The sequence below is a fragment of the Folsomia candida genome, unplaced genomic scaffold (genome assembly GCF_002217175.1).
Source record: "Folsomia candida strain VU population unplaced genomic scaffold, ASM221717v1 Fcan01_Sc050, whole genome shotgun sequence".
In the NCBI taxonomy this organism is placed as follows: Eukaryota; Metazoa; Arthropoda; class Collembola; order Entomobryomorpha; family Isotomidae; genus Folsomia; species Folsomia candida.
Window position 1 is genome coordinate 99912 of NW_019091242.1, and position 25047 is coordinate 124958.

Below are 25047 nucleotides of genomic sequence, written 5' to 3' on the forward strand. Positions count from 1 at the left end.
ACACCGGACTTTTTTTGTAATATAAAGAACAACATTTTATGTAATCTGAATGAATTCTTGTAGTACTAGTTGGGAAAATTTTGTGTGAATACCAATTAAGTTTGGTTGCTTTCAAATTTTATGAAATTTTGAAGAGCCAAATTACACAAGAAAGAATAAAATGCGCACAAATTACGCCACAAAATATACGGATAAGAATTTTTCGTTATTATCTGATTTATTTTCTAAATATCATAAAATAAACTCTGGGCGTAAAATAGACTAAATTTGTTTAGATTCAGTTTTTCCTACGGAATATTTCCTAACCAAAATAAAATTTGTCATGAATTTCTTCTATCCTAATATTTTAGAGTGGAATATTTCCATGTTTTTTCCACGGATTTGTCAATTTTTTGTTGGCTAGAGCATCCAAATCTTGACAAATTCGCCTTCGTGTGGCTCTCGGCTCGATGATGTCGTCCACATAGCCGCGAATCGCGGCGGGGAATGGGTTCCCAAATTTGTCGACGTATTCGTCCTCGTATTTTTTGACATCGGTTTGGCCCCTGTAGAGAATCGAGACGGCTCCTTTAGCACCCATCACGGCAACTTCGGCAGTTGGCCAGGCGTAGTTGACATCGCCGCGTAAATGTTTGGATGACATGACGTCGTAAGCACCACCGTAGGCCTGAAAAAAATATAAGTACGTTAAGGTGGATTCGTATAATCGTAGATAAGCCATGTGTTATCGGTTTGCGAAATAGTATGCCCGTCCGTGAAGATGTTTGGGGCAAAAATCAATCAGAAAATTTGGATTTTTTCAGAAATAACGTTAAGTCTGTGTGTCTGCTTATACGTAGGACTCGATGACCGATCATTACCAAAATCGTCAAAATCAACACTTTTTTAATCATTTCTAAGCCCTGGGAATTTATTTTAAAATTCTGGACGACACAAATTTGAAGTCAGTGAGTTGATTAATGGAATAGAGGGGTTTAAGTCAGTTTTGCCGAGTTCCAATTTTTCTGGGGGCTTCTTTGCCTTGAAATCTCCGAAAAATGTCAATATCTGGAGTGTATATATATTTTTTAATTGGTAACGTAAATAGAGCCAAGAAATAACTAAAAATGTACAAAAAAATGTACATAAAAAATGTCTTGTATAAAGCTTGGTCGAGTGTAAATAAAACTGTGTAGTTTTTTAAGAAATCTAGTCCTCAAAACCGTTTGAAAAATCATTTTAAACTTCAACATGAAAGGATGGAAGGATGTCAAAATAGATTAAAATGTTAATTTTGACGCTTTTGGGGATGATCGATTCCTACATTAAAAGGTCAAATTTCCCAAATCCCAATTTTTTTTACACCATCTCAAATTGAGATTCTCAATCAAACTTTAACCTTCGATAACTTTTGAATTACAAAGCTTTGTTCTAAATAGTCTTAATTTTGGGAAGATTTTTGCACAAAAAATCTCGAGAGTATTTCGCATGCTAAAAACACATGTTAAAAGGCTTATCTACGATTACGCGAATCCTGTATTAACTTGTATATTTATCATTAAAATTGTTATGCACTCACTTTTCTCGTAATAATGGTAATTTTTGGAACAGTCGCTTCCGCAAAGGCGTACAAAAGTTTAGCACCGTGTCGAATAATTCCTCCATACTCTTGCGCCGTTCCTGGCAAGAATCCCGGTACGTCGACAAAAGTTATGATGGGGATGTTAAAAGCATCGCAGAAACGGACGAATCTCGCCCCCTTGACGGAAGCGTTGATGTCCAAGCACCCTGAAAGAAACATTATTAATTGGTTATCTAATTCCCCAATTAATTATAAGTTATTTAATTAACTTAGGACTCGATGACTTATTATCAAAATCAGCACATTTTTAATCATTTCTCGGTTCTGGGAATTTATTTTAAAATTCTGGACGTCAAATTTGTAGAGCAGGTGGACGTTCCCAATTTTTTTTGAAAATATACACTCCAAATTTTGACACTTTTTGAAGGAGGAGATCTCGAGTTCAAGAAGCCTCCAGAAAAATTGGAACTCGTCGAAACTGGGCCGAAATACTCAACGTCATTCCATTAATCAACTCACTGACTGCAAACTTGTCGTTCAGAATTTTAAAATAAGTTCCCAGAGCGGAGAAATTTTAAAAAATGTGCTAATTTTGACGATAAGCCCTATGTTAATTAGTTAGTTAATTACCAGCCGCCACTTTGGGCTGATTCCCGACAATCCCGACCGTCCTTCCGTTCATTCTGCCGAACCCAATCTTAATATTTTTGGCGTAAGCGGGCATAATTTCGAAAAATTCGCGATCATCGACCACACCGAGAATGACGTCGCCCATGTCGTAAGCTTGTGTCGATTCGAGTGGGACGACGCCATCGAGAACGGGAACGTCGCGGTCCCAAGGGTCGACGGCTTCAATGATGGGGGCGCCTTCGCGGTTAGACGAGGGGAGGAAGGACATCAGGTCTCTGAGGATTTAGAATTTGATTAATTATTAATTTACATAATTAACTAATTGAGTATGTTGAGCATTAGTAATTTAGTTAATTACTGAACTAATCCTACTATTATTTTGCTACGGTGTGTTGAGCATTAATTATTTCATTAATTAATTACTTATTAATTTGCATAATTAACCAATTTTGCTGTTCTTACTGATGAGTGCTACTTATTTACTAATAATTACAGACTAATTTCGCTATTATTTTGTTGTCTTATATTTAGTATTAATGATTTAGCTAATTAATTACGGATTAATTAGCATAATTACCAAATTGTGACGGTATGTTGAGTTGAACATGTTCATTATTTTTTCAGGTAATTAAAAACTAATTTCGCTATTAATTTGTTATCATAAATAATTATGTAATTAATTAATTACTCATTAATTTGCATAATTAACAAATTTTGCTATCCTTATTGTGTATAGAGCATATTAATTACTTAGTTAATTAAATAACGACTAATGTCGCTATTATTTTGTCATCGAATTTATGTTTAGTATTAATTATGTATTTAGTTAATTAATTGCTGATTAATTTGCATAATCAAATTAAAATTTTGCTATTCTTTTACCGTATATTGAGTAGAGCATCGATATCATTTTCGAACGCTTTATGCGCCACGCCGGACAGGGTCGTGTGCGTCTTCGAGCCGCCCAACTGTTCCTGGGTGACGTCCTCGTTGGTGACCGACTTGACCACGTCGGGTCCCGTGATGAAGAGGTACGATGTGTTTTTGACCATGAACGTGAAATCGGTGAGGGCTGGGGAGTAAACTGCTCCGCCCGCGCAGGGCCCCATGATCAAAGAGATTTGCGGAACGACCCCGGAAGCTTCGACGTTTCGCTGGAAAATGTCGGCATATCCGGCCAAAGATTCGACACCTTCTTGAATTCGAGCACCGCCAGAGTCGTTCAGGCCGATTACGGGGGCACCGACGAGCATGGCTTGGTCCATTATCTACAAAAAAGAAATTTTTACTATTTCTTATTAAAATTCGGGATGATTAACTAACAAGTTATCTAAATATGAAATTAAAATAATTACATTGACTAATGTCGTGTTTGCTAAGTTGTATTTTTTGAAATTCTGGAAAGCTTTGAAATATTTTTATCGCAGAAAATGCAATTACTTTTGCGAAATTGAAGTACATGTCAAACTAACTGTTAGCAAATATTAGTCCAAAATAATTTGAGGAATTATTGACCTTTGGATTTGGTAAACACAAATAAATGGTAAAAAGTTAAATTTCACGAAATTATTAAATAATTTTGGATTGCAAAAACTGGCGAAGTTTCACTCTACCAATATTATCAGGACGGAATATTTATCTACTAAAAATTACGGGACTTTTGACATCAAAATCGTTACCTTATCATTGCACGTTATTAAATAAAAATTAAATATTTGTACTCTTATCTTATCGAGGATGATGAGTCAAAGAACCACCCACCTTGCAGACTTTTTTGGCATGCACGCTACTCAAACTGCCACCAAAAACGGTGAAATCTTGGCTAAAGATGTAGGTCAGCTTGCCGTTGATGAGCCCTTTCCCCGTCACGACGGAATCGCCCGGATACTAAAATAGAAAAAGAGAGGAATTTTGTCAGTTCTAAAATTATCTAGGAAAATTTCACGAACACGAATCTCGAACCTTTTCTTTCTCCATGTTGAAATCTGCACAAGTGTGTTCCATGAACATGTCGAATTCTGAAAATGAAATGAAAATTAATGCAATTTGCAATTAATTTAATTGAATTATCAATTAAATTGGCACTACCAGTACCTGTAAACGTTCCAGGGTCGCAGAGAACATGAGCGCGTTCTCGAGCAGTGAGTTTTCCCTGAATAACAAAATAAAATCACAATTTTGAAAAAATAAGGACCAAATTATAAATTTTGTTGAAAAATGGTCTAATAAATACAGTTACGATAAATTAATCTTATCATTATTTTAAACGGAAAAGACTGAAAGTAGTTTCGACTTCGATAAGCCTAAATTTGTCGATAAGCTCGAGCAAATGACCTTTTTATGCTGAGTTTCTATCCTCTTGACCCCACCGCCCAGGTTGGCCTGCTCCCTCTTATCACGAATTCGATCCTGAACGGCTAAAGTTTGTCGCGCACCGAGACAATACCGACGCACACATTGTTTCAAAAGAAAGGTCGTCGACATCATTTTGAAATTTGTCGTCGATTTACTTAAGGAATTTTAATTGTTTTTACAATTCCTGAAAAAAAATCAAGTGTGTGCTCCAGCAAAATCCAGCTCAACCCGCTTCTCGCTCGTCTCAAAAATGATTTTCTTGTCTTGTGTTTTCTGATTTGACGAACTAAAATTTTCATGAAAATGTTGAGAAACATTGTTTTCATATTTTGAAACCCAATTTCGAAAATTATGAAAAATCTGTAATTTATAATGGTGCGAGTTTACAATCATTTTTACAAAATCAGCTCTTATCTCAAAATAATGATTTTTATTTTTGTTTTGCAAGAGTTAAACGACGATAAGATTTTTATGGGATAAATATTTTTTATAAATTCGGTGTGCAGATTTGGTTACAGGTTTGTACCAGTTTTGAAAATTCTATATAAAATGTGTAATTTATAATGATGTAATTTACAAAAAAAAATTACATGCTCAACAAAATTCTAATCTCGAACTGATTTGTGTTTTTATGAGTTAAATGGGAATATGATTTTTGGCAAAAACGATGATGGAGAAGCCTCTTCCAAATATTGTTTTCAGATTTTGCACCTCAATTTCGAAAATTTTATAAAGCGTGTAATTTGCAAAATTTTTACAGGCTCATAACCCCCTCTTGTCTTAATATGATTTTATTTTAGTTAAGCGACGACGATAAGATTTGTTCACGAAAAATGGTAACCCATGCAACTTACTGATATCAATATGATATCAAAATGATACAAAAACTTGGATATGAACATATCCACACGACATCAGTGAGCGTCAGAACTACATCAGTGTATGTCTAGATTGGATCGCTATTTCCCAACTTTTGATATCATAAAGATGTTCACTCCGACATCGCCACGATGTCAGACTAAGTCTAACCGCTGATATTGTTTAGATATCGTATTGATGTCTGATGGATGTCATGCGTTGGCACAAAAATGACATACACTGACATGGTATTATTTTCTTCAAAATTTATTTATTTACTTAACATTCTACAAACAGTACACGCATTAATGATTTTAAGCTAAAAAATTATTTAGTATTGGATTTTTTAGTAGTTTGCTCAGCCTTCAGTCGGTCACCTGCGTGCTGGAACCAGGAAATTACAGCTTTAGCCAATTCTTTCTCTGAAATTTCCGGTTTGGCTTCACCTATGTAATCTATGGAATGAGACATTTACAATCAGTACATATTTATACTGATTGCAATTACTATATACTATAATATTATGCATACGGTACCTGACATGACAGTCCAGCACGTTGTTGATGAAAAATTGTAATTTTGCTTTAACCCTTTAAAGCTAATCCCAAGAGCTAAAAAGTTAGTAAATAGCTTCTTTAGGATGTCGCCAACGACTTCCGGGACTTTTGAGCTACCTCCACGAGAAATGTGACGCTTCTGTAAAAAATACATGATTAATATTTAAATAATTCTCTCAAAAAATAGTTCATATTTATATATAAACAAGCCATCTTACAAGTCTTAGTTGTCTTCCTTCATTGTGCATAAGTGACTCGTCAAATGCGAGAAACTCAGCTAAATTGTCAAATGGTTTTTCAATTATTGGCGGTTCCTTGGATTTTAAATCCTCCTTGCAAAAATTTGTGAGCCTCTTATTTATATTATCCAAGTTAAGTTTAATTAATGCCACGTCCGTAAGAAGTTTGCTCCACTCAGCTAAATTTAATAAAATCATAAAAGTTACAATGTTTATGGAAATAAAAAGTGTTACGTCCACCAAAAAATGTTACCTTTTGGAATATTGGTCACAAATAATGGCTGTGAGGCTTCAGCTACTGTCCACTCCATGTTCTGCCGTAAAATTTCAGAACCTTCGGCGCACAAAACGTTTAGTTTTCCAACAACGTTCGAAGGATTTTGACTACTTGACCCAGAAGCGCAGTTGAGCTGATCCATGTTTAGTTCACCTATTTTTAATTAATAATATTTTAATACAACAAAAGGAACTAAGGATAAAGTAAATGGGAGAAGATAAATGATAAATGCATTGTATAATTTTTTACTTACCCACGTCCAAATTCGTCATCACAATTTGTGATGATGACGAATTTGCTAGAATAGCACCATCTGCATTCTCAAGTACGACGTCCGCGTTTTCTAATGAATCCGATGTTTTATCATCGGTACAATGTCCAACTAGTGCAAGACTAGGCATTTCCGGAAGGTGAGTTTTGACGACCTCAGTGGTTATTTTCGAATGTGCGGAAGCTGTTGAGAAAAATAAAATTAATGAAATATTAAGAAGGAGATAAGAGAAGCGATAAAACAGACTTTTATTTACGTTTCTGACCTCTTAAATCGTGTAAAACGTTGTCGTCATCTGAGTCCTCTACGTCATTATCGCTTCCAGGAGATGTGAATCGTTGCGGTTTTCTAGTCCTTTTGTGAGGTAAATCATCCGCCTCGGTACTAGATAAATCTGAAGTCAACTCGGCTTGCACAATTTTCTTCCGGGCCTCCTCGTATGTGGCTGAAATAATAACAAAATAACTAAGAACAAAGAACAATACCAACGCAATTAACTAAATCATAAAATATCACACCATATGCATGAAGAATCCTAGCGGCATATCGGGGAAAGGATGATTTTGGGGGGCGGCCGGATTTTACGACTACTGCTGCATTTTTTGAATTTGGCCATGCACACGTCTGGTTGTCGAAATATGATTGTGGCACCACTGCAACCCATTTCTTTTCGTCCTCCTTCATTTCAACAATGTAGAACATCTTAAAGCTGGTGAACTAGTGGAAAGACGGCGATAACTCCTGCAGAGATAGGAAATACTTGGCATTTATATACAACCTCGGAAGCACGAATTTGACAGAGTTTATAATGATTTTCGTCAGCTCTATAAATCTGAAGCACTTTTGACGAACACGGCTGGGAAAATAACGAGTCCAATTTACTGTACTTATGTCCAACTAAATAAATCTCACTGGTATCATTGTCTTGAAGAATGTTAAGAATCCGAAGCACTGCGCATTCACGTATTAACACGAAAGTATCGCGGCGAAGCCTACAGTTAATTGTATAATTCGGTGTAATTAATACGTGATACTGAGTAAAATTTCCAATAGATTCTTCTAGATGTGGTCCATTGTTGTGCTGTGAGGATGGCCCGTTTATTTGAATGTTTCGCGCCTCCAATTTTAGTTCCCTCTCCAATAATCTTTGTTTCAGTTGCTCCAGTGGCAAATTGGGCGTCCTAACTAATTTTCTTAACTGTCCAAGTTCATTTTCAAATTTGAATGTGCTAAATCTGTCCAACACACCAAAATTTTTCACGTCTTCCGCTAAATGAATGAGACCGTGAATGTTGTAAGACACCTGTTCTTCTCCATATAGGATTTTGAAGGCTTGGACAAAGTAAATTAGTAATGACTTTGCATAATTGTTAAGGGAAATATGTAATGTTTCAGAACACAATATTCTAATCGCAATGGATAAACTTAAAAATAAATTGTAATTTTCGTCAGTTATAATATTTTTCAATACCACAGGGCCACAATAAAGTAAAAAGTATCTCAGTTCCGTTGCCTTCCATTTGTCAACTTCTTCTAATGATCGTGGTTGACGGGAAAATTCAGATGAAGTAAATTTTTTGAATACTTTTAATCTTGCTGAAATTTGAGATATCTGGAAAGCTGACAATTTTTGATGCTTTGGTTTACCCTTTATCCACAGTTTCAAAAGTTTTTTGACTACCCCTAAACAGACTAAGTGCATGTAGTCGATAGGGAATGAATTAATCATGTGCAATCCATCTATCTTCGTCAATTCCGTTGTTCCAATATGATGGTCTTCGTCATTTTGTTGGCGAAATTGTAAATCAGTTCTCAGTTCTTTGTTAATTTCGAAAAAACTCATACGCCGATTTATACTCCTTCCAACCGCGCAGCACTTATCACAACCATGGTAGCCATTATGCCCTTTAATTGCCTTCACAAACGACTTTGCCGGCGCGTCGCAAACAAAACACTGTATTTTAAATTTGTCTTTTGTTGTAATTTGTTCTGCATTGACATCCGCAACTAATTTTTGAAGGTATAAGTTGACATTCTCTGGTTTCTTATTTCCACTATAAACTCCAATCACAAATGGATTGAAATTTAATCCACCAAAATATCCCAGTATTGGCCAAAATGATAATGAACAGCTTTTGAAAACTTGAAGACCATCAATATTGATTTGAAGGGGGATTGAATTTAATGTCGGGTGTAGCTTTGTGACCTGCTGAGTATATGTCTTCAATCCAAAATGCACATATTCTCCAGGGACAACTGTTTCTGTAGGGGCGTTAAACTTCACGGGCTTGATAAGAGTTCTGCTGTCTGACGGAAAGGTTTTAAAACAATCATGGGTACCTAGGATTTTTAGAAGTCCAGTTAACTGACTGTGATTAATTGAGTAGTCAAAGGCCCAAGATTTTATGCTTTCTAGGGTTTCAGTAGAGGATGAGGTCACTTTTTCACAATTTTTATAATCACTTTCATCATCACAATCTGAAAATTGGATGGAATTGTCACTAGAACTTGTGGAATTAATATAACTTTCCTCGTGATTATCAATTCCCTCCTCGGACAAACTATTTATTAACTGATCTGGTTCGTGTAACTGACTACTTGATTGATAAGTTATACCAACAGATATTTCGTTAGTTTCTTTTTTTGCAAGTTGTTGTAATCTCTTTTTACCTACTATACTTTTTCTCATTTTTATTGTAAACAAATTCTACTTAAAAAATTACCTTTTTAACAGAACTTGATGTCCACGCCGCTACACTCCAACTTGCACTAATTGAATATTGCGGTTCAGTTTCAACTTGGACCATATCCTATTCATGTCATATCTCGTGATATGTCAACGACATCATAGTCTGATGTCGTTACGATATCATATAGATATCGCAAACTGATGTCGTTTTTAAATCATGTAAATGACGTGCTGGAGACTTGATCACTGATGTCGTTCCGATATCAATATGACAATCGATTCCTGATATCAGGCAATATCTTAGAATGATCTTGTTCTGATATCAGATCGATATGGAATGTTGCATGGGTATTGATATTTCGAAAAAAATAAGTACAAATCACGAATGATTTTATGGTGCAGACGATTATTAATTAGTTAAGTGTAATTAATTATAAAATGCGTTTCCGCCTAAAAATCTAAACCCTCCTAATTCCACTTCAATTTATAAATTACAATTTATTGGGAATAATTTTGCTCTTAATTAAAATAAGGGCACGTTCATAAAATACGGAACGCTAAATGGGCGATTTTTTGCATCCGAATCGTGTAAAAAAATCAAGCTAAAAATTAGGAACCACATAACATTTAGGGGAGATCCATAAATTATGTCACGAAAAAATCGCGATTTTCTAGACCCCCCCCTTTAACATGTCACATAGGCACGATATCATTGGAGTCTTCTCGCCTGACATAATTTATGGACCGTCCGTTATGTTTCTCTTGAAAAAATGACCCCTATTGAAGAAAAATGTTTGGGGGAGGTTAAATTTTTTCTCTCGTTTTTTCCCCCACCACACCTGTTCAAAAATTTAGTTTTCATTCAAAAGTCAGTCATCCCGATTTCCGATTTTCATTAACATTCAGGTATTTTAGCTCAAATTCATTTCATTTCACTTCATCCGACTTCATTTCTTACTTCGCTCCATGTATTAAGCATTGGGTGAAAAATGAAATGAGTGAAAAATCTTTCATTCACAGTCATTCATTTGAAATGACGGAATCTTTCAATAATTTTCACTCAGATTGCAGGAAATTCATTTTCGTTCATAATCACTCAAATGAATGAAAGTGAACAGGTGTATCCTCCACGGGGCTTTGAAAATCACCGCGGACGTGGGAACTTTGCACCCAAAATTTTTCTTCAAAGGGGTCATTTTTTCAATAGGAAGATGTGATTCCTAATTGTTGGCTTGATTTTTTTTTACATAAATCGTCCCGGTGTAGCGTAGCTTGAAAAAAGTTTACAAAGTTACCATTGTACTCGGGAGGACATTCCATCACGTTGGTGGGGACTTTTTGCGTCCCCTCGTTGATATTTTTGCATTTCATGGATTTGGACATCTCCTCAGTTATTTTATCCGCGTCAGGTCCGGAGAAGACTGCATAGTCGCTCCGGGAGGAGACAATCGTTTAAAATCAGCCCAGCACTTCCAACATTTGAGCCCTGTGGGAAGATAAGATGCAAATTTTGAATAAGCAGTGTTTTGGGGGCAAGAAATAATGGAAAGATGGTAGATTCTTGCAGGCAGGTATTTTGACCTGGAAGAAAAGCGAGGCGAAAGAAATGTCGGCGCGTGGCTATTTCTTGCACTTTCTCCCAGTTTCTTGCACCTCGCAAATCGTGCTTTCCATTGCAAGAAATATAGAAGTTTTAGGGGACTTACCGTCAGCGGAGGGGACGCGTTCCAAAATCATCACGACGGCGACGATAGTGACACCGAGGAGGAGCAGTTTTGCCGAGATTTTCATCTTGTTGGACGTTTCCCTACCAGTTCGAGACAGGGTCGCGGTCCGGGGGCAATGGCGGCCTACCTTTGAGCGGAGAAGGGTCAAGGAGGACCAAATACAGAAAGAAGTGAGGGTGAACAGTTGAGAGAAAATCTGGTGACACATTTTCCACCCTTTTTTTTATTAACCTTTTAAAAACGGATTCCACCAATAAGGTGGAGGGCGATTTCGATCTCTTGGCGACGGACTACACCAATAAGGTGTAGGCCAAATTTTTCGCCTTAGCGACGGATTCCACCAATAAGGTGTATGGTTACAGAATTCCGTTGAGACCGGGCTACATCAATAGGGTGTAGGAAAAAATAAAAATTAAATGACCGAGAAAATTTTCTCAGTTCCATTCTTTCCTCCTTATTTGTCGTTGGTTTTTCTTCAAGCCTGAACTAATTTTTTTAGAGTTTAGAGTTGTAGTTGTAGTGGGGGGAGGAACTCGGAGGAAGTGCATCAGAGGTCACGCCGCGCCCCCGAAAAATTATCCAACATTGGCGCCGCTAATAAATTGGTCGGCGTTGACCTCTGACCTGTATCATGTTGTAAATATGATACAGTTCATATTTTTTTAAAATTATCACAACGTTCTCTTTAGCTAATATATTCGCAATAGTGTCACCACCGATCGGAACAAGTCACAGAACACTGAAGGACAAAATTATAGCTAATAACTTGTTTAAAATATAAAATGCATCCCAAAATCAGTGTCATCAAATTGATGACATGAATGATGACGATTTATTCGTTTAGTTTATTTTTGTAGTACTATCAAAATCAAATCCGATCTTTTTATCAAAATTAATATCGTGTGTTCATTTGGTTCAGTTGCAATTTCATGTTAAAAATGTATTATGTTCTAATTTTTGTTGTCGAATCAGTTCCAGGTCTCTAATAAATCATAACTGCATCAGTAGAATATTCAAAATCGGTTTGCATTAATTCAGTCCCCAACTGATTTTATCACCGCCCCACAAGTCGGTCTCAATGGTATTCTGCCCCCCAGTAAATCCGCCCCCAAATGCAATAGAAACCATTTTTAATTCCGTTTTTAAATGGTATCCAGGTCAAAATTAATTAGTTTTTATAAGGTTAAATTAGGAATGACTGTTTTAGCCCGGCTCTTCCAATGGTGATCATGAGGGGTCAATTTTGAGGGGGACGATGTGACCTCGATGGTTGTGCCGATGATAAATTCGGAGGCGAAAAAGCAAAGTCACAAAGTTGGATGGAAAACTGGGATCGATATGAGCTTATCAAATTATGTACGAGTTTCGACAGTGGATGATTAATTAAGTAGCAAGACTGAATTTACATATATTGTGATTATGAAGATGACTATTAATTAATTAATTAATTAATTAGAAGTATTATTATACACTTCCCCAAAAAAATCTAAAATCCACCAGTTCCAACTTAATTTATGAATGGGACGCTATACGTACAATTAGTTTATAGGAAATAATTTTCCTCTATTATATTTATCCAGTTAAATTTGCACACAATTTAAAAATTTGCGAAAATTATAAATTTCCTGCCTCCCTAAACAGTTCCTGATATGAATTTTTCGCAGATAATACGTCATCACGTAGATAAGTTGGGATAATTGACGCCTTGATTCAGAAGTCTCCGCCACCGCTGACGCCAAAGTAGACGAAGCACGTGACGCCGAACAGGGTGACGACGCCGAGGCGAAAATTGATCGAATCGACATGAACCATACAACGTGCTCGGTCTTCCCAGATAAGCGTCCAAGATAAGCATCCCTCCTACCATTAAAAGATTATTGTGCATAGATACATTTTTTGTTAAGCCAATAATTGTACCGAATGAGACGCTATCAATAATTTATTGGGAATAATTTTGTAAATATTTATCCAATTAAAGAAGGGTACCTATTTTCATGGTCATTTTGGCCAAGCGATTGCAAGCGTTTGCAAACCGCTAGAACCCCAATTTTTGCACCATTGCATAGTACAACTATCCATGTTGAGATCACGAAAAAAATAGCCTGATCCCTACCACCATATTTTTCCAATTGGCATTCGCATGAGCACGATTTCGCCCATTTTTGGGTCGAAATTGGGGGTTAAATGATCACTTTAAAAAAACAAGCGTTTGCATGATCTCATTTCGATGAAGTTAATTTAGCTGCATAAATCAACTATCCGAGTATTTGGTATGAAAAAATAAAGATGATCCCTGTCACCGATTTGCCACAAAGTCGACTGGAGTTGGGTAACTTTGGGTTTGTGTAAAAATCGGTGCACAAATTCTTAAAATAAGGCATATTTTTGTTGTCATCAGTGATTAAATGACCAAAAAACAAAATAACAAACCAAAGCGGATGGTTTTCAACCAATGTTTACATATATATTTACATCTGCTTGGACATTCGCAAATTCCGTTGCGACAAGATTTCGTCATTCTTGAGTCCCAGCTTATCAACTCCACTCTCTTCTCAACAAATTCTTGTCGGAGAGCCTTTCGCCCGTGTCGACGCCACCGCGCAGCGTAAACCAGCAACAACGACCACCGGAAAACTTGTTTACCAGCACTGTCGCGGAGTTGGTCACTGTCAACTTAACAAGAGGTAAACGCGATGCAAATTATATTCGCCAGTCGTGATCATAATGTTTATGTTTTTAGAACGTCCACCGTGGCACGGCCTTCACGAGTCTGGACTAATGGGGAAAAATCGAAGACTGCGAACTTTAAATGGGAGAAAAAGGCGAGTGGACCTTTCCCATGTCAAGAGCGCCACCATTACACGTAGACGTCGAAGTCCACACATTGATGTCACTGTGAGAAGCACTAGATTTTATAATTATTTATATAAGTATCTACTTATTTTTTAATTTTAGGCCCATGAAGTGCACCGCAGTGGACATGGAAAATGTAGCTGTTGTGAGAGACGGATTTCTTCGAACCAATGGAGCAGAGCGATTGGGGGAGTTGGTCCCAACGAGAAATTGCTGTGGGACATCGTGACGATGAAGCTTGGTCACACTGGGAAAAGTTTTACCCCCACCGACCCTAATTTGCAAATCCTGCCACGCAAGACTGCGCTTTGATTACTAAAGGAACGGTTTTCAGGATTATCGAACTGCACTATCCAAATCTTCACGATTAGCTGTTCCAACCGTCTCTGATTTATGCGTAGCCGATACCTGCAGCACGATTGAGGAATCGCAGGAGCCAAGCAGCGTGGCGTCGACCTCTCAATCCTCTTTGGACTCCAGTTTAACAGTCAATAGTCAGACCTCCCTGTCCATCAGCTTTTCATCTACCCAATCGGTTTGTAGTACACTATTTTACTTAAGCTCGATTATTAAAGATCAGTAATGATTTTGACTAATTATACTGCAGATATCCCTACTCAGCAATCATGCCAAAATTGATATCCCAACCGTGTCAAAAAGTGAACGGAGATGCTTCATTTGTTTTTTCGAATTGCTTGTGCCATCCACAACAAATACGGGACTAGGTTTAGAAAGTCCCCAGAAAATGAAGACTACATAATCAATGAAGTAATTGGTGACATGGATCGAGCCAACACGTTAGAGATGCTGATCAAGGACAACGGCCTGCTCAGAAAACAAATTATTTGGACTGCACCAACTGAAGCTGATTTGGCGAACTTTCCAATTTTGTCTATTGATGATCTTAAGAAGATAACACTTGGGACCTTCCAGATCCGAATGGCTGACAGCTATACAAATCAGCATCTCCAAGAAGAAGGTGAATATCGTCTTTTCATTCACAAAGAAAACTCGTCCCTATTTCGTGTAAAGCTACAAAGCCGATTCAATCGACGAGCGACCTATCAGGTTTGGATTCAGGTTGATATCGGAGAACATGGACACAAAGCGATCGACTCCTACTACTGCACATGTAAAACGGGATCCAGGACATTGGGATGTTGTTCGCATGTTTGTAGTGTAAGTTTTAATACTATTAAATTAATTGCATGGTCACAGTAATTATTCCGTTTAAAATGCATTTTTGTTAATTAATTAACAGGTGTTGAAGTATTGCGGATATGATCGCCACCAACCACCAAGTACCCGGAGGAACCATCGAGCCTATTCCTTCCTCGACGCTGCCGTGGACATTGCGGGGGAGGAGGACGACGATGAATAATAATGTGCATTTTTATTTAAATTCTGTGTGGAGTGTTAAAGTTACCAGTTTTATAATTTTTTATAATAATGTTGTGCATTTCATGTGTAAGTGTTGAGTGCCAGTTTAAAATTCATAGTTATATGCATTCCTTCCTCTCTGTAATCTTTTTCAATATTGTCACCTTCGTTAAATTCTCCATTCGTCATTACAATGTAACCTGTTCGTTGCACATATATTCATATACAGGGTGGTTAAAATGTCACGCCACAATGGAAAATTTTTCAATGTATATGAGAAGAGCAGAGAATAAATATTTTTTTTGATATTTAAAATTATTTCCCCAAGTTACAAGTTACTATGCATGCCAAAGTTCCCCAAAATTGCGAATTTTACCAGTGGCCCAGGAATTATAATTAAAATCAAGGGGGCGTGGCCCAGGGGACCATCGAAACCAGGTACCCATACAATAATATGTAAATTTTGCAAAAATCGTAAATTTCCTTCCTCTTAAAACAATTCCAGATACGAAATTTTCCTGATAATTCAGAAAACTCCACCGCTGGCGCCAAAGCACGTGACGCCGATAAGGGTGGCGACGACGAGGCGAAACTTGGTCGAATCGACATGAACCATACAACATGCTCGGTCTTGCAAGATAAGCATCCGCAAGATAACCATTAAAAGATTGTTGTGCATACATACATTTTTTGTTAAGGCAATAATTGTACCGCACTTTAAGAATCAATAACTTGTTGGGAATAATTTTGCTCCTGGATATTTATCCAATTAAAAAATTTCCATACAATAATATGTAAATTTTGTGTATTTTGCAAAAAATCATAAATTTCCTTCCTCTTAAAACAATTCCAGACACGAAATTTTCCACTGGGATTCAGAAAACTCCACCACTGGCGGCAAAGTAGACAACGCCGAGAAGGGTGACGATGACCCGAAATGTGGTCGAATGGTTGTGCATTATGTCATTCGCTCCGTTCGGTTTGGGATTTTCCGCCATGAATTGATCGTTGCAAAAGTCCGCCGTATTGCACCGGCATATCGTCCCGTTTGCCGGACATTCATTCAGATGAACGGGATCATCTCCAGTCTCACCGGCCGTGGTGCAGTATCGCCCCAGCTTTTTATGCGTGGCACAAAATGGGTCTACATACAAAATGGGAACCAGGATGAGAACAGATTACAGAGAAATTGATGCGCACAATGTAGCAGGTCTGGCAGCGTATGCGATCCGATTTTGTGCAAATTAGTGTGAATCAATCATAAATTTGATTAGGATGAAATTTGCGAAAGACGCGATCTCCCAATGGGCACGTTTGGCTGAGATATTTGCATCCCAAGAGGAGAAAATGCGCAGTAAATTTGCAAAGTGTAAAATTTGTCAACTTTTCTCGTCTTCGGATGCAAAAATCTCGGCCAAACGTGCCCCTTGGGAGATCGCGTCTTTCGCAAATTTCATCCTGATTAAATTTGTAATTGATTCACACTAATTTGCTCAAAATCGGAGGGCATACGCTGGGAGACCTCCGTTCTGAGGAGAAGGACAAAAAAGTTTACTTTTGAAGTTGGGCGGACAATCATCCACGTGGGGGTGTTTTTTCTCCGTCGATTTGGCCATATCTTGACAACTCGTGGCGTTGGCGAGCTGTTTCTGGAGATCTTCGAAGCTATCACCGTAGATCTTCCCGATCTGCTGTGTTCCAATCGGTCCCTGTCTCCCGGCCGGTTTTCCGGTCTCCCCTTCCCGCCAAGTTGACCCGTCATTGACCGGATCTCCGCGACAGATGTAGCATTTCAACCCTGCGTCGAAAGAGTGAAAATAAAGGGAAAATTTTGAACAAGCAGTGTTTCTGGTGCAAGAAATAACAGCTTAGGATGCAAAAAAAGTGTTTTTTTGCGGATATTTTTGGCCGGCAAGAAATGAAATGCGAAAGAACGCCCCGCCGCTGTAAAAACTTCATTCGGCGCGTGACTGGATGGCGCATATTTCTTGCTTCGCAGTGCAAGAAATGTAGAAAACCACCAGAAAGAAACGAAATATTTGGTGAAAGCTGACCCCGTGTTTCGGGTGCAAGTACTTCATCAGTTGCAAGAAATAACTGCAAGAAATTGTTTTTTCCAGGTATTTTGACCTGCAAGAAATGCAAGGCGCAGCAGGAAACGACGCCCCTTCGCTGAAATACTTTATCCAGCGCGTGGCTAGATTGTAAATGGAGCACATTTCTTTCGCTTTCTCCCAGTTTCTTGCACCTTGCATTTCCTACATGGCTTGCTTCGCAGTGCAAGAAATGTAGCAAACTAAGCGAAACAGTAAAGTTTTTTTGGGGGAACGCACCTTCCGCGGGAGGGACGCGGTCCAAAATCATCACGACGGTGACAACCAGGAGGAATAGATTTGCCGAGATTTTCATCTTGCTTGACCCTTCCCTTCCGCGGACAAAATGGTGGCTTGGAAGATGGCCAATAACCTTTGAGCAGAAAATAAGTACGAGACTCGGGCAGAAAATAGGTCCATCGAGGGTGTCAAGTTGAGAGAAATTTTTTCCCCCGAATTTGGCGAACGTTTCATTTCCAGGGAAAGTTTCCCTGGGAAACTTCACCCAAAATTGGAAAAATTAAGATTCCCGAGTAGCGATTGAGGGGTCGGATTACTTGGCCTTAAATTAGCAACAATGTTGAGATTCGGGCTTATGCAACCGTCATGTCTGACCGCCGGTCTCTGGACACGATAGGCTGGACCGATGAGCTTGAAATTTTGTGGACATTTTATATCGTGGTGAAGACTACAATTGATTAATGAACCGTTATAAATAAAATGCATTTCCACCTAAAAATCTAAAGCCCTACATATCTTTATTTACTTATAAATTAGACATTACAATTTATTTGGCATTATTTTGCTCGGTATTTACATATCTAACTAAATTTGCATACGATATAAATTTTGTGTATGATTTTGCAAAAAATAATAAATTTCCTGCCTCTTGAAACAATTTTGAAGAATTTTCTTTAGATAACGACATCACGTAGATAAGTTGGGATAACTGACGCCATAATTCAGAAGCCCCCACCACCGCTGCTGCCAAATTAGTAGCGTTGGACGAGCCAGGTGACGCCGAGCAGGGCGACGACTATTCGCCAATTTGTCGACATGCTGTCCGCCGCCATGTGTTGATCGTTGCAAAAGTCCTTGTCGTTGCACCCGCAGATCGTCCCCGTGGTCGCCACCTTGTCAATGTCGATGGGAGTGTCGTCACGACACACTTTAATGTGCACAAATCTGGTCGCGTAGATGTCGTAGGTGGTACAAAATCTGCCATACGTGTCGTGCGTGGCGCACCATGGGTCTAGAAAAGAAAACCAGAGACTATAGGTATATACAAAAATTAATATCATACCTGTTCAATAATTTAGTTTTCATTCAAAATTCAGTCATCCCTATTTCTGACTGAAGATTTTCATTCACCTTCAGTCATTTTCTTTCAAACTCATTTCATTTCATTTCACTTCATCCGACTTCATTTCCTACTTCGTCCATTTATTAAGCATAGGGTGAAAAATGAAACGAGTGAGAAATCCATTCATTCACAGTCACTCATCTGAAATGACGGAATCTTTCAATCTTTTTCACTCAAATCATAGGAAATTCATTTTCATTCACCATCATTCTTCTATCATTATCAGTCACATGAATGAAAGTGAACAGGTATGATTAATATTAAGCATGAAGGTCTCCCAGCGTGCGATCCGATTTTGAGCAAATTATTGTCAATCGATGACAAATTTAATTAGTATGAAATTTGCGAAGGACGCGATCTCCCAATGGACACGTGCGGCAGAGATATTTGCATCCCAAGAGGAAAAATGTGGAATAAATTGTAAAATTTGTCAACTTTACCCCGCTTTTTTGAAATTCAATGTTTCCTTTACTGAACATTTCTCGCACTGCAAATCAATAAATGCGAAGTGCAAAAAGTATGCGCCATCTCGCCACGCACCGTATGAAGTATAGCGGCCGAAAGTGGTTTCTTGCGCATTTTGACCTGCATTTCTTGCAGGTAAAAATACTTACAAGAAACCAGCTCCTTCCCGTTATTAAGCCGAAATACTGATGAAATTTGCAAACGACACGATTTGCTAATATTGCGCAGGGTTGGCAGAAATATTTGTATCCGGAGAGGAGAAAACGCGCCCTAAAAGTCGACAAATTGTACACTTTCCAAATTTACTGCACGTTTTCTCCTCTTTTTATGCAAATATCTCGGCCAAACGTGCCCATTGGGAGATCGCGTCTTTCGCAGATTTCATACCAATTAAATTTGCGATTGACTAACACTAATTTACTCAAAATCTGAAAGCATACGCTGGGAGACCTCCATTGTCTGTAGTAAAACGCTTACTTCGCCAGTGTGATGGACATATGTCCACGTTGGTGCGGTCTTTTTTCGTCGATTTGGTCAAGTTTTCGCATTTCATGGATTTGGAGAGTCGGTCCGCTAATTCGTCCAAGTCAGGTAGACCTTGGTCCTCCTTCCCAATCTGCTGCTTAGCAGAAGTCGAACGCGATTTTTTTGGAAATAGTCGACCTTTAGTTTGGCACTTGTGGCATTGCAGCCCTGTTGTGGAAGGAAGGAAAGAGTGAGCGAAAATAAAGTTGCAAATTATGAATAAGCAGTGTTTCGGGGGCAAGAAAGTGGGGTTTTGCAGATACAAATATTTCGACCTGAAAGAAATGCAAGGCGCGATAAATACGTCGAGCAGTTTCCCCCATACCTGTTCACTTTCATTCATTTGGCTGATTTTGATAGTGAATGAAAATGAATTTCCTGTGATTTGAATAAAACTAACTGAAAGATTCCGTCATTTCAGATGAATGACTGTGAATGAAATAATTTCTCACTCATTTCAATTTTCACCCTATGCTTAATACAAGGGGCGAAGAAAGAAATAAAGTCCGATGAAGTGAAATGAAATGAATTTGAAAGAAAATGACTGAATGTGAATGAAAATCTTCAGTCAGAAATTGTTATGAGTGACTTTTGAATGAAAACTAAATTCTTGAACAGGTATGCAGAAACGAAGCACTGTTTACATATTTATTTTCAAGTTTTTGGGAATGCACCTTCCGCAGAGGGGACGCGGTCAAAAATCATCACGACGACAGCGACGAGGAGGAACAGTCTTGGCGACATTTTCATCTTGCTTGACATTTCCTCTCCGGTTTGAGACAAGGTGGAAACTGGTGAAGGAGAACAAAATTGAAAATTGTGGGGGTTGGCAATTTTAAAAAATCGTGTACTATTGTGCTCCCGAAGTAGTGCAATAATTAACTATTTCTTATTTAATTATGTAACCGTGGAGGATTTCCAAAAACGATAAAATGGAATTATTCCGGAAAAAAAGGTTGAATTTTGTAGGGAAACTTGTCGAGAAAAATAATAAAGAAGAAAACCCGAAAAGCTTGATCGATACGACGTCCATACGCTGCCAATCGATTTAATATTTTCGGGATCATTACTCTTTGAAAAAGTCGGAGCCTTTTTAAACTTTTTGGAAGAAGGGAAACATGGACATTTCAAAACTTGGGGGTGGTGGGGATTCTGACCCTTCTTCCTCCGCAAGGCCCGACCTGCTCTCCCCGTTTGAGATAGAATCGTACGCGGGGGCCGTGGAAAGCTCGAAGGTTCTGGAGCTAGGTAAATATTTTACATGCAAAACTGCAGTCTTTCGGATGCAAGTAATCACTTACAAGCAGTGGCCGCGGAAGCTGTGGGGACATGTGGGGACATTAGTATTGGAGGATGGGGGAGGGATGGGTTTATATACATAAGACGGGCAGATGATGGGGACATCGAATAACCGTGGGGACATTGCTCCTCTTCTGTCTCCACGCTTCCGCGGCCACTGCAATTTTGACCCTATTCGGAGCATGTACAGTGGCCGCAGATGGTGTGGGGACATGTGGGGACATTGCCATTGTAGGATAGGGGAGGGAGGGGTTTACATATGATGGGGAGATGATGGGGACATCGAATAACCGTGGGGACATTGTCCCTCTGTTCCCATCCACGCTTCCGCGGCCACTGCTTACAAGAAACAACGGGAAGAAAGTGATTTCACGCAGCGAAATATTTTTATCTGCAAGAAATGCATCCGCAGCGCACAGTTCATACGGCGCGTGGCGGGATGGCGCATATTTCTTGCACTTTCTCCCAGTTTCTTGCACCTCACATTTCTTGCGTGGATTGCTCTGCAGTGCAAGAAATGCGGCAATCCCACAAGAAACGAAACACTGGGGGGTCAGATAAGTTGTTATCATGCCATATATTTTTCTTATCTTTAGGCTGCCTTGGCTGGTTGGATAAGCACGAGCGGGTAAAACAGCTCGCGATCCAGTCCGTAATTCAGGCGCTGTCAGGGCGGGAGGAAACGGTGAAGGATTTTCTGGTCACGTTGGAGAAGATCCCGCACCTCGTCCACGACCTGGTTTTGGTGGAATTGTGGAGAGAACGCGTCTTTCCGGAAGTACTTAAGGCCCTCAAGGAACAAAAGGATGATGGGAAGGGACACGTACGTTGACCTTTTGACCTAGAAAACCTCGGTTTTAAATGTTTTGAAAAACCGGGTATATTTGAAAACCGACCGATTTTTTCAACTATGTATGTACGCCTTATCATTTCTTCTATTTCATGGAAGAATTAATGCCAAAATTTTCCAAAATATTTTTTATACAATCTTAAAAATTCAGTGATTTGAAAACTCGGGTTAAACCAAGTTCCGTAAAAATATCCATATTCAAATCCATCCTTGATTTAAAATTTAACAAAATCGGAAAAATCGAACCCCGGTTTCATAAAAATTGGCTAAAACCAAGTTTTAAAAATCGAAAAACGAAAAATCGTCCAAAATCGGGCCCCCGTTGTTCAAAATTTTCCAATTTTTAACGCCCTATGCTTGACCTTTGCTTGACCTCTCCTCCAGGGTGGATTCGCCATCTACCCCATCCTCTACCACGAATCGACCCTTCTCAACCTCCTCGAAACGGTTTTGTTCCACTCCTCCGCCGTCGAAACGTTGGGCGACGCTTGTCTCGACCTGGCCGACTATTGTCTCCGAACTCTGACCCGATTCCTCGCCGGGGCCACAAATTTTGACGACGAAGACGACGAAAAGGTCACGAAAAAGAAGATTGACCTTGACCCCGACCCCGACCTTGACCCCGACCCCGACCTTGACCTCCGCGCCCAGTCGGACTCCCTCCTGCTCGGCGCTGCCCTCAAGGCGCTGGCCTGCCTGCGATATCTGATCGAAAACGTGGACAATCTGGGTCACGGGTTGACCTCGCGCCTCGTCATCTCCACCGACACTCCCATGCTGCTCACCGAACTCATCGTGGCGAAACCGTGGCGCCGAGAGTACTGGAAGACGGGCCGGGTGGAGGATTTGGAGCCGACTTCGTCCCAGTGGAAAGAAGTGGATCCCAGTGTGAGGGGGATGATAAGGTAAAAAACAATATGTGGGTTTAGCAGCATGAAAATTGAGGAGATAGAAATTTGCACAATTTTTTTGCACATTTTTGTGTGCAGAAATGCAGAGCAAAAATTGTTGAAAAATGTATTTAACATGAGACCGGATGGCTCTTTGTCAAAATCAGTGTATTTTTGATCATTTCTTCGCTCTGGGAATTTATTTTAAAATTCTGAACGACAAATTTATTATTTTACAAAATTATGCATTTGATATGATAAATTTTAGCACGCTAAACTTTTTAAAAATCAGCCACTCCGAGATAATAAACTTCGATTTAATCTTTTTTTAAAAATAGGATATACTAATTAGCAAAATTTCAAAATCGGCGTTTAAATCATCCAGATTTTGACCCTTTTTGAAGGAGGAGATCTAAAGTTTAAGAAGCCTTCAGAAAAATTGGATCTCGTCGAAACTGGGTCAAAAAACTCAGCGCCATTCCATTAATCAACGCACAGGCTGCAAATTTGTCGTCCAGAATTTTACAATAAATTCCGAGAGGGGAGAAATGCCCTAAAAAAAGTGCTGATTTTGACCATTTTACCGATGAGTCGAGTCCTACGTTAATTTTATTTTGAAATAAATCCTGATTTTGGTTGTTGTTTTTTAAACAAAATAATATCGGGAGTGAATATTTCTTTAAAAAAGTGGCAATGAGTCATTCTTCTGTTCTACATTAACATTTTTAACATTTTCAAAATTTTTGAATAAAATTTTTGTAATTTTTTTCAGCAACACTGAAGCCCAAGCCTGGCTGAGTTTGTACCTTCTCTTGAAGAACAACAAGATCCTGTCCTCCTACGAACTGTACGATGCTCGGAAGAACAATTTGCTCAAGTTGCGTCCCTACCTGAATGACGTTACGTTGGACCAAATCCCCATTTTGGGCGAATTTTCCGTCTTTTTGAACCAATTGGCCGTCACCCAGGGACCATTTGGACCGGGAAAAAGCCCCCTTTTGCTGGAACTCGTCCCTCCGATTAGGGCCGCCCTGGAGGAAAAGTTCGAGAAGGATGAGGCCAAAATTTTGAGGCATTTCAAGTAAGTAAAAATTTTAAAGAAAATTAAAATCTAGTTGGTTTGATTTTAGTGCTTAAAAATTTGAAAATTCAATAATTCCATTTTATCCTTTACAAATTTAAAAATATGAAAAATGAACATCGATTAAAGTTAAAAATCTGAAAATGTGTATATTATATGAAAAATGTCCTATTTTTTCTTTATAACTTTTAAATTATGCAAATCGAGCTGATTTGACCTTTTAAAAATTCGAAAATTGAGCTGATTTTATCTCTTCAAAATTTGAAATTATGAATATCGATCACATTTTATCTCTTCAAAATTTTAAAATCTGAAAATCGATCACATTCAAACCCTTCAAAATTTGAAAATCGGAAAATCGTTCACATTTTATCCCTTAAAAATTAAAAAAGTATGAAAATCTATCACATTTTATCCTCTAAAATTCCGAAAATCTGAAAATCGATCACATTCAAACCCTTAAAACCTTGAAATTATGAAAATCCTTCACATTTCGTCCCTTAAAAATTTGAAATTATGAAAATCGCTCCCATTTCATCCCTTCAAAATTTGAAATTATGAAAATCCTTCACATTTTATCCCTTAAAAATTTGAAAATATGAAAACCCATCCCATTTCCTGACCTAAAATATCCTTTAATTATTTCAGACAAGAATTGGTCACCGGAAGTAAAGAGGTCATGCTCCAGAAGGCTCAGCGCCTCGCGTCCGCCTATGATTTGGACTCCTTCTCCGGCGCGCTGCCCATCCCGAAACGGTGCGCCGCGCCGAACTGCGCGAAGGAAGGGACGAAACGGTGCTCTCGCTGTAAAGAGGTCTCATATTGCGGAAAAGACTGCCAAATCGCGCACTGGGCGGCGGGACATCGGGACAATTGTGTTCCGAAATCGTGTTAGAGAAACTATTTTATTGAGCAATTAACTAACTTTGCATGGTTATCAAACAATAAATAGCTTAATTACTTGCATGCTTAATTATTTATTAATTATGCTAATTATATAATTATCTTTGAGTGTCACTTAATAAATAGCGTAACTATAAGCCTAATTAAAAATTAGCATTTTTTTATTGAACAGATTAATAAT

General features: G+C 38.6%; 5 protein-coding genes across 5 annotated transcripts; 2 read left to right on the forward strand and 3 right to left on the reverse strand.

Annotated features, from left to right (window-relative positions):
• Window positions 1–252: 252 nt before the first annotated feature.
• LOC110862173 (propionyl-CoA carboxylase beta chain, mitochondrial) lies at window positions 253–4782 on the reverse strand. Its single transcript, XM_022111349.2, has 8 exons — window positions 4526–4782; window positions 4286–4343; window positions 4154–4209; window positions 3953–4078; window positions 3074–3459; window positions 2192–2466; window positions 1559–1767; window positions 253–667 (listed from the first exon to the last, which is right to left on the reverse strand). Exons 1-8 carry the CDS (start codon window positions 4676–4678, stop codon window positions 347–349), a joined length of 1584 nt encoding a protein of 527 aa, XP_021967041.1. The 5' UTR covers window positions 4679–4782; the 3' UTR covers window positions 253–346.
• Window positions 4783–5653: 871 nt separating this feature from the next.
• On the reverse strand, window positions 5654–7470 carry LOC118433397. The gene is made up of 7 exons (XM_035845309.1): window positions 7267–7470; window positions 7014–7193; window positions 6731–6931; window positions 6454–6630; window positions 6180–6379; window positions 5941–6100; window positions 5654–5859 (listed from the first exon to the last, which is right to left on the reverse strand). Exons 1-7 carry the CDS (start codon window positions 7448–7450, stop codon window positions 5732–5734), a joined length of 1230 nt encoding a protein of 409 aa, XP_035701202.1. The 5' UTR covers window positions 7451–7470; the 3' UTR covers window positions 5654–5731.
• Window positions 7471–14814: 7344 nt separating this feature from the next.
• LOC118433389 lies at window positions 14815–15437 on the forward strand. The gene is made up of 2 exons (XM_035845302.1): window positions 14815–15196; window positions 15279–15437. The coding sequence occupies exons 1-2, from the start codon at window positions 14822–14824 to the stop codon at window positions 15396–15398; spliced, it is 495 nt and encodes a 164-aa protein (XP_035701195.1). The 5' UTR covers window positions 14815–14821; the 3' UTR covers window positions 15399–15437.
• A 769-nt stretch (window positions 15438–16206) lies between these two features.
• Window positions 16207–17894, reverse strand: LOC110862220. Its single transcript, XM_022111404.2, has 3 exons — window positions 17731–17894; window positions 16953–17195; window positions 16207–16541 (listed from the first exon to the last, which is right to left on the reverse strand). The coding sequence occupies exons 1-3, from the start codon at window positions 17804–17806 to the stop codon at window positions 16273–16275; spliced, it is 588 nt and encodes a 195-aa protein (XP_021967096.2). The 5' UTR covers window positions 17807–17894; the 3' UTR covers window positions 16207–16272.
• Window positions 17895–20961: 3067 nt separating this feature from the next.
• On the forward strand, window positions 20962–24973 carry LOC110862178 (zinc finger MYND domain-containing protein 10). The gene is made up of 5 exons (XM_022111356.2): window positions 20962–21091; window positions 21739–21965; window positions 22377–22897; window positions 23655–23963; window positions 24612–24973. Exons 1-5 carry the CDS (start codon window positions 20962–20964, stop codon window positions 24856–24858), a joined length of 1434 nt encoding a protein of 477 aa, XP_021967048.1. The 3' UTR covers window positions 24859–24973.
• Window positions 24974–25047: the final 74 nt, after the last annotated feature.

What these genes read in the sequence shown, in the direction of transcription:
- LOC118433389 (XM_035845302.1), top strand. Translation starts at nt 14,822, where the DNA reads ATGCTGATCAAGGACAACGGCCTGCTCAGAAAACAAATTATTTGGACT. An exon ending in GTTGTTCGCATGTTTGTAGT is followed by an intron (nt 15,197 to 15,278) that starts GTAAGTTTTAAT and finishes ATTAATTAACAG; the next exon opens with GTGTTGAAGTATTGCGGATA.
- LOC110862178 (XM_022111356.2), top strand. Translation starts at nt 20,962, where the DNA reads ATGGACATTTCAAAACTTGGGGGTGGTGGGGATTCTGACCCTTCTTCC. An exon ending in CTCGAAGGTTCTGGAGCTAG is followed by an intron (nt 21,092 to 21,738) that starts GTAAATATTTTA and finishes TCTTATCTTTAG; the next exon opens with GCTGCCTTGGCTGGTTGGAT. An exon ending in AGGATGATGGGAAGGGACAC is followed by an intron (nt 21,966 to 22,376) that starts GTACGTTGACCT and finishes CCTCTCCTCCAG; the next exon opens with GGTGGATTCGCCATCTACCC.
- LOC118433397 (XM_035845309.1), bottom strand. Translation starts at nt 7,450, where the DNA reads ATGTTCTACATTGTTGAAATGAAGGAGGACGAAAAGAAATGGGTTGCA. An exon ending in GATGACGAATTTGGACGTGG is followed by an intron (nt 6,631 to 6,730) that starts GTAAGTAAAAAA and finishes AATTAAAAATAG; the next exon opens with GTGAACTAAACATGGATCAG. An exon ending in AAGGAAGACAACTAAGACTT is followed by an intron (nt 6,101 to 6,179) that starts GTAAGATGGCTT and finishes TATTTTTTACAG; the next exon opens with AAGCGTCACATTTCTCGTGG.
- LOC110862173 (XM_022111349.2), bottom strand. Translation starts at nt 4,678, where the DNA reads ATGATGTCGACGACCTTTCTTTTGAAACAATGTGTGCGTCGGTATTGT. An exon ending in GATGCTCTACTCAATATACG is followed by an intron (nt 2,467 to 3,073) that starts GTAAAAGAATAG and finishes CTAAATCCTCAG; the next exon opens with AGACCTGATGTCCTTCCTCC. An exon ending in TTACCATTATTACGAGAAAA is followed by an intron (nt 668 to 1,558) that starts GTGAGTGCATAA and finishes TATTTTTTTCAG; the next exon opens with GCCTACGGTGGTGCTTACGA.
- LOC110862220 (XM_022111404.2), bottom strand. Translation starts at nt 17,806, where the DNA reads ATGAAAATCTCGGCAAATCTATTCCTCCTGGTTGTCACCGTCGTGATG. An exon ending in CCGCGTCCCTCCCGCGGAAG is followed by an intron (nt 17,196 to 17,730) that starts GTGCGTTCCCCC and finishes CTTTCGACGCAG; the next exon opens with GGTTGAAATGCTACATCTGT. An exon ending in TTGTCCGCCCAACTTCAAAA is followed by an intron (nt 16,542 to 16,952) that starts GTAAACTTTTTT and finishes TTTTGTATGTAG; the next exon opens with ACCCATTTTGTGCCACGCAT.